We start from the raw sequence: 18,784 nt of genomic DNA, 5'->3' as shown, positions 1-18,784 counted from the left end.
TCTGTTTGCATTTAGAGGTGAGGACAAGGAGTTTGAACTCGTTGATGGGACAAGAAGTCAATGAAAGGATATAAGTAGAGTGGAATGTGATTGGAGTAGTGGAAAAGATATTAACTGAAAGATGTTAATCAGGAAGTTTTTAGGCCAATGACTGTTCTGGGGAATGTTGAATGTTCAGTGGATCTCATCTTATATGAGTTGTCACCACTTTCCATAAATCTGCACATTTTTGTACCTCTGCTCTCAAGTCCTGTTAGCAGTTCACATTAGTATTTTTGAAATAAATGATTTTCAGGAGGGTCAAAAGTCAGGTTAAAGTATTTATTGGAATGTTGGGCTAGTATCAGAGTCCAGTTCTGGCTTATCCAGTTTATTATTATTGTTATTACAGTCAGCTCTTCTCCTGTTCCCACTTTTGATTTACAAGATGGTGGCCGGAAAGTCTGCCCAAGATGCAATGCCCAGTTTCGAGTGACTGAGGCTTTAAGAGGACACATGTGTGTAAGTAACTACTCCTGAGATGAACAATTCATGAGTCACTACTGTTGTTTGTACAGGGCAATACTGAAGAACAGTGTTCTCCCGCCACAGAAGGGGCTTGGGTAGGAGACTCTTCTGGGGTAGGGGTATGTAAAATTCTATCCCAGGATCTTTAATAACTCCAAATAGCAGGATCTTATTTTTTATCTTGTTAGAAGGGCCTGTTCCTGCAGTAGCACTGCACCTCCTAGCTCCAGTCTCGTCCAGCTGTGCTGACTGGGAGGGAAGAGCATTCATATGATCTTTTCCTGAGGGCTGCTTAGTGGACGTTTATGTCTGCTCTCATGAGGCTTAGCCTGGTTATCTTGTGCAATCCAATGAGGCTACAGCCTACGTTGTATGTGTAGTGATAGTTACTGTTCTGTACCATCTAATCATTAGAGTGGTTTTTGTTTCCTTTTTTTTTTTTAAGTATTGCTGCCCTGAAATGGTCGAATTCCTCAAGAAAGGAAAATCCTTAGAACCCGAACCAAATATTCAGCCTACAAAGCCCCCATCTCCAGAAAAAACTACAGCTGTTGCTTCACCGCCCTCCTCCACACCTATTCCTGCATTGTCTCCACCTGCTAAAGCTCCAGAGCAAAGTGAAAATGCAGGTGACTCATCGCAGAGCAAACTCATCATGTTGGTAGATGATTTCTACTATGGCAGGGATGGCGGCAAAGTGACTCAGCTTTTGAACTTCCCCAAGGTTCCAACATCCTTCCGGTGTCCACATTGCACGAAGAGGCTAAAGAACAACATACGGTAAGTGGAATGCCACATGCCTCAATAACAACGTCTCTTAGTTCTTGAAAATGAATTACTGTGTCCCTCACTTGAGTCCCAAAGCCCCCTTTATTGGGTAGATAGGTCAGAAACAGGCTTGGAGTGATTTGCCCATAGTCATAAAATGAGTTAGTGGTAAAGAGCTAGGAACCAAACCCTGAATTCTTGGCTAGAACAGGGTTCCCAAGCTTTTTCCCTTGAGGCCCACCTGCAGCCACAATAGACACTGTGGCCCATTATTACTACTCCTCACAACTTTCCAGAGGGGCATGACTTGTGCTGTTCATGGTGCAGCCAAATCTTCAAATTGGGTCCTCCCTGTTATCATCATACAGAGTTTGATAATGCTTCTCCTTCCCAGGCAGTTTGAGACATGGGTGATCAGAAGGTAAATCAGGCAAGGAGCTTTCTAGCACTCACACCTGTCTGTCAGTGCATCTGTCAAGAAGAAGGCACTGTGGAGCATGCATGCATGGCTACTTGCTTCAGCAGGGGTAGGGCCAGGGCCAGCAAAAATGTCAGGTACGTGTCACAGCCAGCCACCTCTGCCTCAGCAGTCTGCTGAGTGCTGTAAGCTTGTCACCTGGCATCCCTGACCCAGTCACTCACGAAGCACCTTTGTGCACCTCTCAGGTACCCCTTGCTAGGGAAGAAGAGAATGGCAATTATAGGGTGTGGCACTTCAGACTTGGAATAAATGCAAACCCTCCACCCACTATGAGAGCTGCCACCTCATAAAATGGTTCCACTTCACTCTGTGCCACCTACTGGGGGTGTTGGACTCTGGGCACTAAGCAGGGGCCATCACTGGCCGCCATTTCACAGTCTGCTTTGGAGCCTCCAATGAAAAACTCCAGTGTCTCCTCCAAACTCTGCCAATGGCTCCTGCCGGTGGACCATCTGAGACTGTCTGGAGAGCAGCAGTCCTCAGTTTGGAAATCTCTGGGCTAAAATAATAGAATCCTGAGTCTTAATCAGAAATTACGATGTTAAAAGTTCTGTTAACTCACCAGTAGTCCAGCCCTTAGAAACCATTATGGAGTGTTCTTCGCTACTTTATCCAGTTGAGTTTGAACATGAGAGCTGAGGAGAAGAGGTAATTTTTCATTTATGGAATAGATTGTACAGTTCACAAGAACCCTCTCCAGTGTCTTACTGCAACAGTAGATAGTATTAAAGTTTGGCTTTGAGCTAATATGCTTTGCCATGACAGATGGAGAATTGTAGTTGTCTCTCACTCTATGGCCCAGAAATTCTTTGGCTACATAGTACAGAGGTATTTAAAAATAAAATAGTTCAAAACAGCTGTTCCAAAGTATCTAATTTCAAAATAGCACAGCTACGCACAAAATGCATTTAGAAATAGCACTTAGTGATAGTTTTGAAAATAGTGCCATTATGTACCATTATAGCATATTTTGAAATACCACTATTTTGTGTCTTAAGTAGTACCTGTTTTGAAATATGTATTTTGAAGTAGGTGTTAATCCTCCTTCAGTGAGGGTTATGGATTTTGAAATAACTCACCTGCTATTTTGAATTCATTTCACAATAGCATGTTCATAGTCTATACAATAGCAAAGTTATTCCAAAATAACAGCTGTTATGTGAAAATAACTCTGTAGTGTAGACGTAGCCTCACTGTCCATTGAAGGAGCAGCATCAAGAGCATGTCATGTTTGTTTTTTTTGGCAGAGGGAGAATAGCCATCATGTCAGGACTGGTTTTATTAGGGAAAGTAGGAAAGGAGTATTTTAATGCACTGTCAAATGTGTAGTTATTTTAGTTAGCCATTTGGGAAAAAAAGGGTGTTTTTTGCTATTAATGAGAATAAAAACAAAATAATCAACATAAGTGTCTGGTACACACCATTTGAATGTGCTTGTATGTTCACATACTCTCTGCTCTCCTACAGGTTTATGAATCATATGAAGCACCATGTTGAACTAGATCAGCAGAACGGAGAAGTAGATGTCCATACTATCTGCCAGCACTGTTACAGACAGTTCTCCACTCCCTTCCAACTACAATGCCACCTAGAGAACGTTCATAGTCCGTATGAATCAACTAGTAAGTGGTAGTGGTGTGGGTTGATTGATTAGTTTATTTCAGGATTTCATTGTAAGTCTCTGGAGAAATGAGCCTGTTGATCCTGGGACCATGCCATCTATTTTAAAGAACCAGAATGATCATCAGATAATGTTCAGTTTCTGATATGAACCTCTTAAGACAATGAAATTCTGGGCTAAGGTAGCTCCACAGACTTTTTATTGGGGCTCATTCTTCTGTTAAATAATAAAATAAATCTAGTGGAGATGAAAGCAGACAGGAGTCCTCAGTTTAAATACATAAGACGTGCTTCCCATGTCACCATGCCCACCATGTCAACTTGTGGGATTACAGAGTTCAGGTATTACGTTTTACTTTATCCTTGGCTTCCGTGATGGGATTGTTAATGAGAATTGAATTCACACCAATATGTGGTGGTTTGTATAATGTGGATTGTTAATATTATTATTAATTATTCTAACTGATTATTAACCAGTAATTGACATACATTTTAATCTGTTCTGTGTTTGAGAGGTGTTCTTTCAAGTCTGGATTAGTTCAATAAAAATAAAACTCAGATACAATGTTGACTCATATCCAGCGTTGCATGCCTCAGATAAGTTGGCTTTAAATGGATTTATTAATCAAAGAGTAAAGATAAGATATAGGAGAGGCATACAGTTCCCCACAGCTGTGGAAGACCCTCCTAGTTGTTTCTGCAACAAAGGGTCCTGTGGCACCTTATAGACTAACAGAAAAGTTTTGAGCATGAGCTTTCATGAGCACAGACTCACTTCATCAGATTCATCAGCATCTGATGAAGTGAGTCTGTGCTCACGAGAGATCATGCTCAAAACTTTTCTGTTAGTCTATAAGGTGCCACAGGACCCTTTGTTGCTGTTACAGATCCAGACTAACACAGCTACCCCTCTGATACTAGTTGTTACTGACAGTCTGCTGATGGTCTTACTTCCTTATATGATTTTTAGGACTATTATACGTTGTTAATATTCATTGTTTATTATTCCAGTGCTTATCTATTGCCTCCTTTTAGTACATACTCCCATACGTCTCTGCATCTTAGGTTTTATTCCTAAATTGTGGGTTCTCTTGTAACTTTTCAGCTGTTCTAAAACTTGGTGACTAGTCATTGTTTATATTTTTCTCTGTACAGTAGTGGTTGTTACACATCTTGCATGCATTTTGTGGTTAGTATATTGGTAAAATATCTGTCAAAGCAAATTTCAATACTTGCAAAATATTATGCTTACTTAAATTCCACTCCTTAAAGTTCGTATTATTTTATTTGAAAAGCATGATGGGATTGTTGATTCTACACAAGCCTTAGGTTCTTTCTTTGGCTTGTTGTAAATGTCAACAGAACACTTGTTCATTAGAAAATTGGTTGTGAAATTAATTTGGAGGTCACATGGGGTTACCAAATAGACTTTATTTGACATTTAAACTAATCTGATCAAAAATGTACGGTTGGAAGCAGTGCAGTATTGGCCTGGACCAGATGGAGGAAATGGAGATTTTTCCGTGCTCTTCAGTGACAGAGTTTTACTCCCTGCTGTGTTGGTATTGATGGTATCGTCCATAAGATGCTGAGAACAGATATAAATAGATCTATTTAAATCACGTGCTCCAGATGCAAGAGGAGACAGCTAGTAATACCTTGCTTCCTTAAAAGGGATTATATTATCTGATGTCAGAATCATTCACTGCAGTCTTTGTGCTGTGAGAGGTTTAACTGCTACTTTGTTTTTCCTTCCTATTACAGCAAAATGCAAGATTTGTGAATGGGCATTTGAGAGTGAGCCAATGTTCTTGCAGCACATGAAGGATACCCACAAGCCTGGAGAAATGCCCTATGTTTGTCAGGTATTACACACATTTTAAATTCTGTACTCTAGTTGATTATATGAAGTCTAGGAGGAGGTCTGGAACTTTCCGGCACAATATTTAAATAGGTGAGTAATCCCATTGGAATCAGTGCTGAGGGAGCAGACATTGAGTAGTTTGCTCTGAGAACGTGGAGGTGAGTGCCTTTTGAGGAAAGAAGCTGTCACCCTAGAGGAGAAGCTAAGACTCTGTCACTTACTGTGCCCTAGTTGCTTTTAAAGTGTGAAATCAGTGCTTGTATTCACTCTCAAGGTGCCACTTGGGCCTCACTGCTGCCTATCCAATGGGAGGAGAGATGAAAGAAACTTCTAAATTGTAACCTCTTGCATTGTGACGTAGGGCCTGAGTGAATTGTTCTGACATACTATGACTTGCTTTTCAGTAACTTTATTATTCCTGATTATACTGTTACAACTCCTCTTCTCTATAGATCCGTTGTCATTTACTGCGAATTTTACAACCATTGAAAAGAATAGAATTCTTAGAAGAGGCCTGTTCTGAGAACTAGCAATTTTAAGTGTATGTAGTCTCTTTGAGAACCAAAATGGGTATTTGTATTCTTTTATGGATATTCTCCAGTAACCCATGATGTTCCCCCTCCTGAAGCCTCTCTCCTTGTATAGTCTTGAGAAGGCTCCATAAGATTTACTTCCTTTCAGAGTGCAGTACTCTTCATGTGCTGAGAAACCGTGGGTATGGTTGCCATATGATAATTTACCTAGATTTACTAGCCCCATATTTAAATAAGAGTGATCACACATAGTTACATCTCCTTTCCCTTATTTCAGATAAGGCTGAGTTGAGTCAATAGATTAAAAGGTGTCTAGGTTAGCAAGTATTTAGATGCTTCAGTGAAAGTACCATATACTATAGTGACAAGTGTAATATAAATTCCTGGATTACTTACATTTTAATTGTTTCCATTTGTTCTTCACCAGGTCTGTCAATATCGTTCGTCGCTTTACTCTGAAGTGGATAGCCATTTCCGAATGATCCATGAGGACACACGGCACCTGCTTTGTCCTTATTGCCTGAAAGTCTTTAAAAATGGCAATGCATTTCAGCAGCATTTCATGAGGCACCAGGTAATCCAAGTACAGTCTTTGCAAATATTTGGTTAAAATGGTTAATTTCAAAGAGACGTCTGTAGGTATAGGGCACACGTTTAAAGCTGAATCAGGGTCTGAAACAACTCACTTCTTAACAGATGCACACATGACAACTGGACAGAGTTAGGACCAAGTAGGACAAACAAATACTTAATGTGAAAAATTGTGTGTTTCCTCTGACTAGCTTTGGTTCCAAGTTGTAATTAACAAAGATTGGTGGTAGGTGCTATCAGCTCTTTTATCCTTCTGGCTCTCAAATTCAGACTCAAGGAAATAAATTGCATCCCACAGATGACTTTTTTTTTAAACAGTTATTAGGAAGTTCTATTTCCACATCTGTTGCCTAGAATTGTGATTTCTTTAAAGGCCAGACCTACACTAAAGGGAAAGGTTGAATTAAGATATGCAACTCCAGCTACCTTAATTACATTAGTTAATTATGTAGCTGGCATCAGTGCACCTTAATTTGAGCTTTTGCACCGTTTCCACTACCTCATCAACTTCCCTTACTACTCATGAGGAGCAGAAGTACTGGTGCCGATGGGGATGCTCTGTGAGTTCGATTTAGCACTTTCCTCCCAGGTACGTTAAATTGAACTCCAGAAGGTCGATCTTCTCTGGAGTGAAGACATGCCCTAAGCATGAGTAGTTTCAATTGAAAGTTAGTGCCTGTGGCTGGTGGTAGATTGACAGCCCTGCAACCCCAGAGTTTATTTGCAAAACAGGAATGGGGTAGACACTGGAAAGGCAAGCAGTTTCTATGTGCTATTTTGCTATTTTGCCTCAGTTGTGATTTTTCTTGATCCTGTAGTTGTCGGTGTGTCTGGTGATCAGGGATTAATTGCCAGGTGAAGGTGATTTTATTATGTGGACACTTTATCCCCTGAACATTTAACAAAGACCACTAGTACCTACTTTTAATACAACATTTTCAATTGCCACCTAAACTTGAGATCAAGAAAATCAAGAAGAAAGAGAAACCATTGGTTTGGTTTTTTATATAAATAAACTAGCCAAGAATCTTCCCTTCTTTGCCTCTACTCTTCAAAATTAATTATATTTCATTTTTATTTTGTTTTAGAAGAAGAGTGTTTATCACTGTAACAAGTGTCGGCTGCAATTCCTGTTCGCCAAGGATAAAATTGAACACAAGCTACAGCACCACAAAACTTTCCGAAAGCCCAAACAATTAGAGGGACTGAAACCTGGAACCAAGGTATGGGATCTAAGTTACACAGCAGCCCTCAGTTCTCCTCCTGCACTTTCTCAGAAGTATATCAACCACTTCAATATCAGTACATGCCTCCTAAAAATTCCAGGAGAGGTCATAAAACTAGATGTCATAAAACAAGTATTAATAGAATGTGCATCACTTTAAATCTATACCTGTTGGAACAAACCGCTTCCTTCTACCACTCCATCTTAACTTGAGCAGAACATTGCAAAGGGGCAGAGATCAGAAGTGGGACAGCACATGTCTTAAAATCTGCAAGCTGAGATATAGCCTGTATCTGTCCTTTGCTGCAGGTTACAATTAGGGCATCTAGAGGACAGCCACGGACAGTGCCAGTGTCTTCAAATGATGCATCCCAGGGTACCTTGCAGGATGCCACTCCACTGACAAGTTCTACGGACCCCCAGCCCATCTTCCTGTACCCACCTGTCCAGAGGAACATCCAGAAGAGAGCAGTCAAGAAAATGTCAGAACTTCTTGCTAAGTTTCAAATTAAAATGTTGTTAAAGAAAATGTAGTCAGCCATGTTATGCCACCATTGATGGCAGTCCTGCTTCTCGGCACTGGGATGTTTCGGCTTGGCTACTGCCAGGAAGAACTATCATGCCAGAAGAAGCCAGCTTTCCACAAGATCAGCATTAAGTCAAATTATTAAAACCATTATTTTTTTAAATTTTCCTCTTTTGTGAGCTTTTCCTTGTAGAGAGCTCAGAGGGTTCTCCTTTTTTCACTCACCCCCATCTCATCCTGTTTTCCTTCGATGTCCCAGACTGCCGTCTTAATTTTTCTGATTGGGGCAGTTCACTGCATTTGGGTACTTCGTATAAGAGAGTGATTCCTTATTAAGATTTCACAAATGGCGATGCTAAAGCCTGACACTAAGACCATCTAAATAGCTAGGGCTGCAGGTATAGGCTCAGAGGAGATTATTTTAATTGCAATTTCTTCTGCAAGTGTACCTCTCTTGATGGTGGTTTTCACTGTTTGCTGACTGGCTTTGTCTTTTGTGTCTGCCAGTCTGACAGGGTTTGTAGTAACAGGAATTGTAACTCCTTGAGATATCTGTACAGCCACTGATGAAAATGTTCCTTTTCCTCTGCAGGAGTGTCCTGGGGAGGCAGACATGCTTGGAGTGCAGCTTCGAAATTCCAGATTTCCCAAACCACTTTCCCACCTATGTGCATTGTTCGCTGTGTCGTTATAGCACTTGCTGCTCCAGAGCATATGCTAATCATATGATCAAGTAGGTATAAAAGGACTTGCTAGCAGAGCAAAGTATGAAAGGACTCTAATACACTGGAACCCTCTTGTTGCTTAGATTGTCATTTTCCTTCACTGGGGTATCAGTACATTCCAGTTCACTGGAACTGGGTAATAGCGCACTGTACATGTGGTACACCTCAAAGTAGAGGCTGATAATGGGTTTCTTTGTACACCAGTCTAAATTAAGGAGAGAACAACAGAAGGCAGATGTTGGATGAGAATTAATTTCACTGGCTTCCACTTCCGCTCTAACTTTTGCAGCTTTAGTAACAGAGAGTCTGTAACAGTTAGTCTGTATCTTAACAAAACAAAAAAGCAGTCATGTAGCACTTTAAAGACTACCAAAATAATTTATTAAGTGATGATTTTTGTGGGGCAGGCCCTCTTGAGATCTGGAGATAGTGCTGAAAGTGAATTGGCATGACAATTATATAACAGAGAGAGATAAACAAAAAAACATTGAAATGAAAACTGACAAATAGGTACAAAGGACAATCATCAGTGACTGTGGCAAATGGTAGTTCTCACCAAGTAATGTGTTACTATCCTGTGGTGGAAATCACTGAGAGATGTGGGTTTCAGAACAGGGATATTGATGCCTTGCTTCTAAGAAATGTTTGCTAATTGTAAAGGTGAAGCTAAGCTGTTAATATACGATTAAAAAGGAGTCATGCTACATTCACACAAACCTGCAGCCCCTAGAAAGCAATGAATGGATGAGCACATTTGTCCCCCAAAGCCAGAGTCAAGCAGTTTTATCCGGTATAGGAATTCCATTCCCCTGAAACTTCATTTAAAAGATAAAGAAACTTACAACATAATGGTTCTGAGATACGGTCAGATATCTTTGAATAAGTGTGCTGGTTTCTGGTTGGTTTTTGTTTGTTTGTTTATTTGTTTTGTCTGGATTTAATAAGCGGAATAATTCTGGGCCTTCATTAAATATATTTATTTGTTTTTTATCTTGCAGCAACCACGTTCCTCGGAAGAGTCCAAAATACTTGGCTTTGTTTAAAAACTATACTGCCTGGTAATGCAAAACTTAATTACATCTTATTTCAATATCCTAACCATGTCAAATACTTTAATCAGAAGATCTTCTAACTTTGTCATCTTTTGTCATTAGACGCTTTCTCAAGAAGATCCATTTTTTCTGAAATAACAAAAAGTGTTTAAACAGAGCACTAGATACTGTCATATTCTACCATCCATAACCTGCAATTCCCAGTTACTTTGTAATGTGAGCTAATGTGCAGCTGAAGGCAACATTTGGTTGTAAGAATGGCTATGCTATGTCAGACAAATGGTCCATCCCAGAACAGTATCCTGTCTTCCAGCAGTTACCAATGCTAGAAGCTTCAAAGGAAGTGAACAGAACTGGGCACTTTGAGTGATCCACACCCAGTTATCCAGTCCCAGCTTTTTTAGGACGCTACAGATAGAGACCCTGGACCCTGACCCTCTTAGTTATCTAATTCTTAGATATCTAATTCTTAGATAGCTAATTCTTTTTTTTTTTAAATCCACTTACATTTTCAACCTTTACGACTTCACTAGGTTGATTTTTGTGTTGTGTGGAGAAGTACTTCATTATACTTGTTTTTAAACCTACTGCCTATTACTTTCATCAGGTGACCTTGGCACTCGTGTTATGTGAAGTAATGAATTTGCTTATTTGCTTTTTCCACACTATTCATGATTTTCTAAACTTCCCTCATATCTCCTCTGTTATCTCTTTTCCAGACTGAAGAGTCCAATCTTTTTAATCTCATATGAAAGCTGTTCCATCCCCTTAGTAATTTTTGATGCCCTTCTGTATATTTTCTGTAACTAATCTATCTTGAGATGGGATGACCAGAATTACACTCAGTATTCATAGTATGGGTGTACCATGTATTTATATCATGGGATTATGATATTTTCCACCTTATTATCTGTCCCTTTCCTGATAGTTCCCAACATTGTTAGCTTTTTTGACAAGCACACATTGACTGCATGTTTCCACAGAACTATCCACATTAACTCCATGATTGCTTTATTTTATGGTAAAAGCTAATTTAAACCCCATCCTTTTGTGTATATGCCTGGATTCGTATCGTCTAAAGTGCATTACTTTGTGTTTATCAATGTTGAATATTCTCTGTCATTTTGTTGCCCAGTTACCCATTTTTTGGGATCATTTGATATCTTGCTTTGGTCTTAACTGTCTTGAGTAATTTTGTATCATTTGCAAACTTTATCATCTCACAGTTGTACCTCATTTCCTAATCATTTATAACTATGCATGACTCCCAATACAGCTCTTTGGGAGACTCTCTTGTTTACCTTTATCCACTATGAAAACTATAATTTATTCCTACTCTTTGTTTCCTGTCTTTTAACCAGTTTGCCGATCCAGGAAAGAACCTCCCCTCTTTTTCCATGACAGTTTACTTTGCGTAGGAACCTTGAATAAAGGACTTTTTTAAAGGCTTTCTGAAAGTCCAAGTACACTGGCGCCACATCTACATGGGCATCTTCTGTTGACAGAATAGGGCTTCTGTTGACAAAACTCGCAGAGTGTCTACATGGGTAAAGCGCTCTATCAAGAGTCTGTCAACAGAAGTGAGCTCTTTAATTGGCAGAGTTATATCTCTCCCGTTCAGGAATAAAGTCTCTGTGGAGAGAGAGGGCTTCTGGTTGCTGGAGAGCCCTGTTTGCAGAGCTGCTGTTCCGCTGTTCTGTCATCAGTGGACTGTGCAGTCTGGCATTTCTGTCGACAGAGCAAGTTGTGTGTAGATATAGTCTATTGACAGAGATTCTGTTGAGATTTTTCTGATGACAGTGACTTCTGTCAACAGAAGCTACCCATGTAAACATGGCCTATATGTACAAGCTCACCCTCATCCATATATTTGTTGATCCCCTCACAGAATGCTAATGAATTAGTGAGGCATGATTTCTCTTTACAACAACAGTGCTGGCTCTTCCCCAGCGTACCATATTCATCTACGTTTCTGATAATTCTATTCTTTACTATAATTTAAACTGTTCTTCTGGTGCTGAAGTCAGTGTTAATAGCCTATAATCCCCAGGATCACCTCTGGAGCCTTTTTAAAAAATCAGCATAATATGAACTGTTCGCCACTCATCTGGAATAGAGGCTGGTTTTAAACAAGAGATTACTGTCACCATTAGTAGTTCAGAAATTTCATCGTTGAGTTCTCTCAGGACTCTTGGGTAAATACTATGTGGTCCTGATGACCTATTTATGTTGAAGTTATCAGTTTTCTCCAGTATCTCTCCTCACACCTCCATCTGGGACAGTTCCTCAGATTTGTCATCTACAAAAATGGAATGGGTATCTCTCTCACTTTCTCTGCAGTGAAGACTGGTACAGAGAGTTCATGTAGCTTTTCCTCAATGATCTTGTCTTCCTTGAGCAGTCCATTAGTGGCTCAGTTGTCCAGTGGCTTGCTGATTATCTGGCCAGTTTCGTGCTTCTGATACATGTAATATAATTTTTGTTACTGTTACTTTTTTGGGCTTGTCTACACTACCACCTTCCTTTGAAGGAAAGTGGTAGTGTAGACGCAGCCTAAGTGTCTTTTGCTAGTTATTCTTCAAATTCTTTTTTGACCTGCCTATTTATATTATACTTACCAGAATGTATGTTCCTTTCTATTTTCTTCACTAGCATTTGACTTCCAGATTTTAAATGACGTTTTTGTCTTTATAGCTCGTTTACTCTGTTTTACCATGGTTGCTTTTTTCTAGTCGTTCTACTGTCTTTTGAGGGTGGGGGATATATTTAGTTTGAGCTATTATTGCAATGCTTTTAAAAAAATTCCACAGAGCTTGCACAGTTCACTCATGTGACTGTTCCTTTTAATTTCTATTTAACTAGTCTCCTCGTTTTTGTGTAGGTCCCCTTTTTGAAGTTTAATGGAGCTGTGGTGGGTTTCTTAGATACTTTTCCCCTACAAGGATGTTAAATTTAATTACATTGTGGTTGCAGTTGCCAATCAGGTGAGCTGTATTCACCTTGTGGACCAGAGCCTGTGCTCTAGTACTAAATCAAGAATCACCTCTACCTTTTGGGTTCCAGGACTAGCTGCTCCAAGAAGCAGACAGTAATACGTGTCTAAAAATTTTATCTCTGGATTTCATCCCAGGGTGACATGTGGTACTCAGTCAATATGGAGATAAGTTGAAATCCTACATTATTAGGTTTTGTATTTTTGTAGCCTCTTTAGTCTCCGTCAGCACTTCCTTTACCTATTTTGTTAATGGTTGCTGCTTTATATGAAATACACATATGTGATGGTGGTGGTATTACACACTTTTCTCTTTCCCCTCCTAGCCGGGTAAAGTTGGCCTGTTCCTCCTGTCTTTTTGTAACATCTGAAGGTGATACAATGGCCAAGCACCTGGTCTTCAACCCATCACATGAATTCAGTAACATTATTTTCCGAGGTAAGATTTTGAGGCGAAACAGAAATGTGACATTACACGTTAGTGTAATATTAACTTTGGACATAATGCAATTATTTGTAGACCATGGGTCAAGTACATCCCTGATTGTATCTATGCGGGATTAATTTGACTATTAATTCTCTGGTCTTCCATGGCATTTATGAATTTATAATAAATGTTTTACATATAGATTACAAAGTCAGAAGGCACCTCTGTGATCATCTAGTCAGACACCCTGTATAACCCAGGCCATAGGACTTGTAGGTTGATGTGTTGTGGACTCTTCATAACGGAATGAAAATGTCTTGTCTGTTCTGAAGGTGTGAGGAGTTTGTTTATTGTCTCCTTTTTCTGTGTATGGTTACAGCTATGTTCCCATAGGCTGTGGGAGTCATCCAGGGACTGCATGAATGGTGTTAGTAAATTACTTACGTCTGATACATGATTGAACCAGTGTAAGGCTAAGACCCATTGTGTTGCTGATGAAGTTACAATTTTGTAATGTAAAAATTGAATGTCAGATGCTTATCATTAAATGTCCTTATTAAATTTTGCTGAGGGAGGGTGTTACATTCAGTGAGCTGGACAAATTCCAGTTACTGGTATATCACTGGCCTAACTATATTTTTCCTGTGACTTCAAATGAATGAAGTATTTCTCTGCTGGTTGTAACAGTCATAGGCTAGTGTTACTGCACATGATTAGCTGCTGTGAATTAATCCAAGGTGGCAATATTTCAGCATTGTATAGCAGTTACTCTGTGGGTGTGAAATTATACATACAAAGTGTTTGCAAACTGTGTTGAGATCCTTCAGGATGACAGTTACTGTAGAGGTACAAGATCATTGTTCTAAAAGTAACTTTTTTGTTGTATGTCTTGACATTCCACTTTCTGTTTGCATACTAACCTCCAGATATTTCCTTTTTCAGGGCCCACTTGGATTTCACATTCAAGGTAAACTGTTTGCACTCTCTCATCTGCCAAATTATCTTCTGGTTTATTTTGTTCCTTGTGCATGTTTTTCTTGATTTAAGCTGATTCTTTGTGTTCTCCTCTCCCTTCAAGGCACAGCCAGCCTCATGACGGAAACATGAAGGATATATACTCCACCTATTCCCCAACTAAAGCTGTTACTGTGAAAACGAAGTCTCCATTACCTGAGATGAATGAGGTGGAGCCTGAAGCAGAGCCAGAAGCCCATAAGAGACCTGCAGTTAGTCAGGAGAAAGAGTGCTTAGATGTTGATGCTCAAGAAGAGGAACACCCAGAGAAAGAGCCTGAACCTGTGAGCAGAAAGGAACAACTGTCTGTGAAAAAGCTTCGTGTTGTACTTTTTGCTTTGTGCTGCAACACTGAACAGGCAGCAGAGCATTTCAGGAATCCTCAGAGGCGTATCAGGCGCTGGCTGCGGAGGTTTCAAGCTTTTCAAGAAGAGAACTTAGCATCTTTGTCAGAGGGCAAGTACCTTAGCTTAGAGGCTGAAGAGAAGCTAGCAGAGTGGGTCCTCACACAAAGAGAGCAGCAGCTGCCCGTAAATGAGGAGACTCTCTTCCAGAAGGCAACCAAGATTGGCCGGTCCCTCGAGGGAGGCTTCAAGATCTCCTATGAGTGGGCAGTGAGGTTCATGCTCAGGCACAACCTCAGCATGCACACCCGCCGTGCAGTGGCTCACCCTCTCCCCAAAGATGTAGATGAAAATGCCAGCTGCTTCATTGAGTTTGTGCAGCGGCAAATTCACACCCAGGACCTTCCACTGTCCATGATTGCAGCCATTGACGAGATCTCTCTTTTTCTTGATATGGAGGTACTGAGCAGTGATGACAGGAAAGAGAATGCATTGCAGACAGTGGGAACTGGGGAGCCATGGTGCGACGTTGTCCTCACTATCTTAGCTGATGGCAGCATTCTACCAACGCTAGTGTTCTACAGAGGTCATGTAGAGCAGCCTGCCAACGTGCCAGAGTCTATTATATTGGAAGCAAAGGAGAATGGGTACAGTGATGATGAAATCATGGAGCTGTGGTCTTCTAGAGTGTGGCAGAAGCACACAGAGTGCCAGAACAGCAAGGGCATGCTGGTGCTTGATTGCCACCGAACACATCTGTCCGAAGAAGTACTTTCCTTACTGAATGCGTCCAGCACATTGCCAGCCGTAGTCCCTTCTGGCTGCAGCTCCAAAATCCAGCCTCTGGACGTGTGCATAAAAAGGACTGTGAAAAACTTCTTACATAAAAAGTGGAAAGAGCAAGCCAAGGAAATGGCAGACTCCACATGTGACTCGGACATTCTCCTTCAGCTGGTTTTATGCTGGCTGGCGGAGGTTCTCGAAGTCATTGGCGACTGTCCTGAACTGGTGCAGCAGTCCTTCCTGGTGGCTAGCGTGTTGCCTGGCCCCGATGGCACGGCCAATTCACCCACACGCAACGCTGACATGCAGGAGGAGCTGATCGCCTCTCTGGAAGAACAGCTGAAGCTGAGCGATGACCTGCAGGATGAAGAGGTTGGATTCCAGGATAGGATCCATGCTGAAGAATCTACAGACCCAGAAATCCTCCACCAGCTCTTTGAAGGGGAAAGTGAGACTGAATCCTTCTATGGCTTTGAAGATGCTGATTTGGATCTGATGGAAATCTAAGCACTAATCTGAGAATCATGATCCAGAATTTTTAAATAAATGTTGGATGAGACCATTACACTTCCCTGTGGATTTGTGGGATTAGGAAATTTGTAGGTGATCACTCAGATTAATAGCCATTTATGCTGTTCATTTATAAGTTTTGTGCTTTTTTTTTTTTAAAGGAAAAGAAATCACTGTGTTTGGTATTTTCTGAAGATATATTGTGGGTGAATATTTTTGCATTTTCTTTACCTCACTGTATCATAGTTTTCTGTTTTATTGTGCAAAAATGTTTTGAATTATACTACATCGTCAATGTGACCATTTCTAAAGAAAGGAAAAGGATATGTAGCTAATGAACCAGTATATAAATCTTTTGGTTGTCTTAACACAGATTTTTTTTTTTTAACACTTGACCCAGAGATTTAGGTTTCTGTGGTTACTTTAGATATGAATTATTGCTTTAATGTGTGAAACCTATTATTGGCCATTAAGATTTGGGTTTTTGTTTCTTTTTTAAAAAAGAAAAAAAAAGGAATAATTACTTCGCTTGTGAATCTTGACATGGGGTAAAACACAAGCGATAAAATTTTGCCTGTTCAATGCCAGCAAGGTTCTTAGTAGCCATTAGTATTTGAACTGGGGTTGAGATGAGATCCACAGTTAGGGAGTTAGGTGCAGTGTTAATGCTAGCCTCTCATTTTTGAGTAGACTTCATGACAGCTGGAGGACACTGTGTGTGACGGTTTCATTCCTCCATCCAGGAAACCATCTGACACCCACCCACCTTGCTCCAAAGAATTACTGACAGAGGGTACATGATGGACAGAGGGTACATGATGGAAGAGACAAGCGAAGCCTGGCTTGATCTTCCTGTACAATAGATGGGAGCTAAAACTGTATGGACCATTAAACGTTGACCTTTTTAAACTACGAGTAGTTGATAAACCTGCTTTAACCAGTGGCATCAGACACTACGTTCCTTAGAATTAGAAAATCTGATTTAATGAAACAAACTGTGATGTGCACAAAAGGAAGACGTTTGTTTTTATTTTTCACTGCCAGCTTAAATTTTTCTACAATTTGCATGTTTGAGGGTTTTTTAATTGTACGTATTAAGGTATAAACTGAACGCATTTTGACATACAAAAATCAGAAGCACCTGCACCTTTCTGTTTCCATAGAGGTTTTTGAGAACCTTCCCTATGACCCAAGGAAAGCAGGGGGCAGCATGTGCAGACCTGTAAATGGTTCATCTTTAAAATGTACATAAGTGGAACATTTAATAAAACCAGGGAAATGGATTTATAAACATGTGTTTTTATTATGAATAAGTATTTAACTCTTGTGAATTTAATAGAAAAGTACAGATTATTCTAAATTAATTCACTGCTCAGAACGCTGAAAAAACGTGAAGCCGATGAGGAAGTTTTTTTGTTTGGCATGACCAATTCCTGTTTGATTCAAACTTGTACACCAGTCCCCTGCTTGGGAAGGGACTCAGAAGCTCAGCGTGTCTTTAAAAAAAGCCAGATATGGGATACTAAATGAAATGGGTTTACATGTAATTAACATGTAGAGTCTCTTTCTACCCTCTCTTGTACCTGCACAACCCTCCACAAAATCAATGCGACTTCAGCAGAGTTTGGCCCCCAACTGCCATATATTAACTACAATGGGTTAAGTGGGGCAGCCTCTTGTCCTGACTTTTGAGAGTTTTTTAAGTCTGAAAAACATAATGTAATGTGTATTTATATTCTACTGTATAAATATATTCGCTACATTTCATCTGGATATGGGAATCTCTGCATTCTTAAAATACAGCTTAAAGTTTTAAATTTATTTCTCTCAGATGTTGGTAAAATGGCACCTTTATTTAAATGAAACTTAAGCAGCAGTCTTGAATGGTAATTACAAGGCTAAATCAATTGCAAAGCGATGGCATGTTTTAAACAGATCGTTCAGTATTTTAGCTACATGTAGCTGTTTTCTTTACTATCCTAATGTATTAGCTGGGTAGACACACAAGCTGGGATCCCAAAAAAGTGGAGGCATCTTCTCTCTAATTGGTCGTATGATGTGTCTTAAGACCATGTATGCTATGGATGGTTTTTTGTATAACGATGATATCAAGTTTCATCCTACTGTGTCTCGTACTACCATGATGAGATCATTGAATACAGAACTTTTTAAAATTCATCATCATCATTTCAAATGGTTTTAGTTCCTTCATTGTAATTGTCGTCAGAATTCAGTGCAGTGCTGTCCTTGAAGGTCTCGTTCTCTGGCAGCAGCGCTAACCTTTTGGCTGTGTGTGGCTCAGTCTTGTGTGCTCTGTTGACTTGTGGAAGTAGGTAACAGCAGACTTCGAAAGAGCCCCCAAAGCTTACAGAATCAGATAAGGATCAAAGGCGTCAGGCCAGGTTTACTGTCAGATGAAGTCTAGTAATAGTTGTCAGTAGACCCTATGGAACCCCTATGCATACATACTCCCTGCAATGGACTCATTCAATCAGTGGGAGATGCCCCCACTGCTCACTATGTCAGCCAGAGACCACACACCCCCCGCAAGACACCACCTTATATACAGGTACAAACAAGTTACGCATCACTCCTGCTGTATTCAAGGTACTATCCTCTGACATCACTTAGATACCATCACTGTGTCCATCATGCTGTCATTTTAGACCTTTTCCTGAACTTGGGTCAGTATCTGTGAGGAGTTGTGGGTACCAAGGTCCTTTTTAAAGAGCTATTGTTACTATCCCTCTCAAATGAGCCCTCAACTTGACCACTCCTAATTACTGTTTTAGAGCTGGCCCTATTACCAGCTAGTGCTTTGC

General features: G+C 40.2%; 1 protein-coding gene across 5 annotated transcripts in view; it reads left to right on the top strand.

The window, feature by feature from the left end:
- POGZ (pogo transposable element derived with ZNF domain) overlaps window positions 1-18,149 on the top strand; it is a 58,877-nt gene extending 40,728 nt beyond the window's left edge. For all 5 annotated transcript variants that reach the window (XM_074980834.1, XM_074980833.1, XM_074980831.1 and 2 more), the window contains 12 exons: window positions 392-501; window positions 953-1,287; window positions 3,224-3,378; window positions 5,141-5,241; window positions 6,201-6,347; window positions 7,453-7,587; window positions 7,899-8,071; window positions 8,708-8,848; window positions 9,839-9,898; window positions 13,211-13,323; window positions 14,254-14,278; window positions 14,390-18,149. In XM_074980834.1, coding sequence (XP_074836935.1) covers window positions 392-501; window positions 953-1,287; window positions 3,224-3,378; window positions 5,141-5,241; window positions 6,201-6,347; window positions 7,453-7,587; window positions 7,899-8,071; window positions 8,708-8,848; window positions 9,839-9,898; window positions 13,211-13,323; window positions 14,254-14,278; window positions 14,390-15,959 — 3,065 coding nt within the window. In that variant the 3' untranslated portion in view covers window positions 15,960-18,149. The remainder of the gene's footprint in view (window positions 1-391; window positions 502-952; window positions 1,288-3,223; window positions 3,379-5,140; window positions 5,242-6,200; window positions 6,348-7,452; window positions 7,588-7,898; window positions 8,072-8,707; window positions 8,849-9,838; window positions 9,899-13,210; window positions 13,324-14,253; window positions 14,279-14,389) is intronic.
- The last annotated feature ends 635 nt before the right edge of the window (window positions 18,150-18,784 follow it).

This window comes from Carettochelys insculpta, chromosome 30, assembly GCF_033958435.1.
Source record: "Carettochelys insculpta isolate YL-2023 chromosome 30, ASM3395843v1, whole genome shotgun sequence".
Classification (NCBI taxonomy): Eukaryota; Metazoa; Chordata; order Testudines; family Carettochelyidae; genus Carettochelys; species Carettochelys insculpta.
The sequence above is the reverse complement of the archived record's forward strand: the minus strand, read 5'-3'. Positions and strand labels throughout refer to the sequence as shown.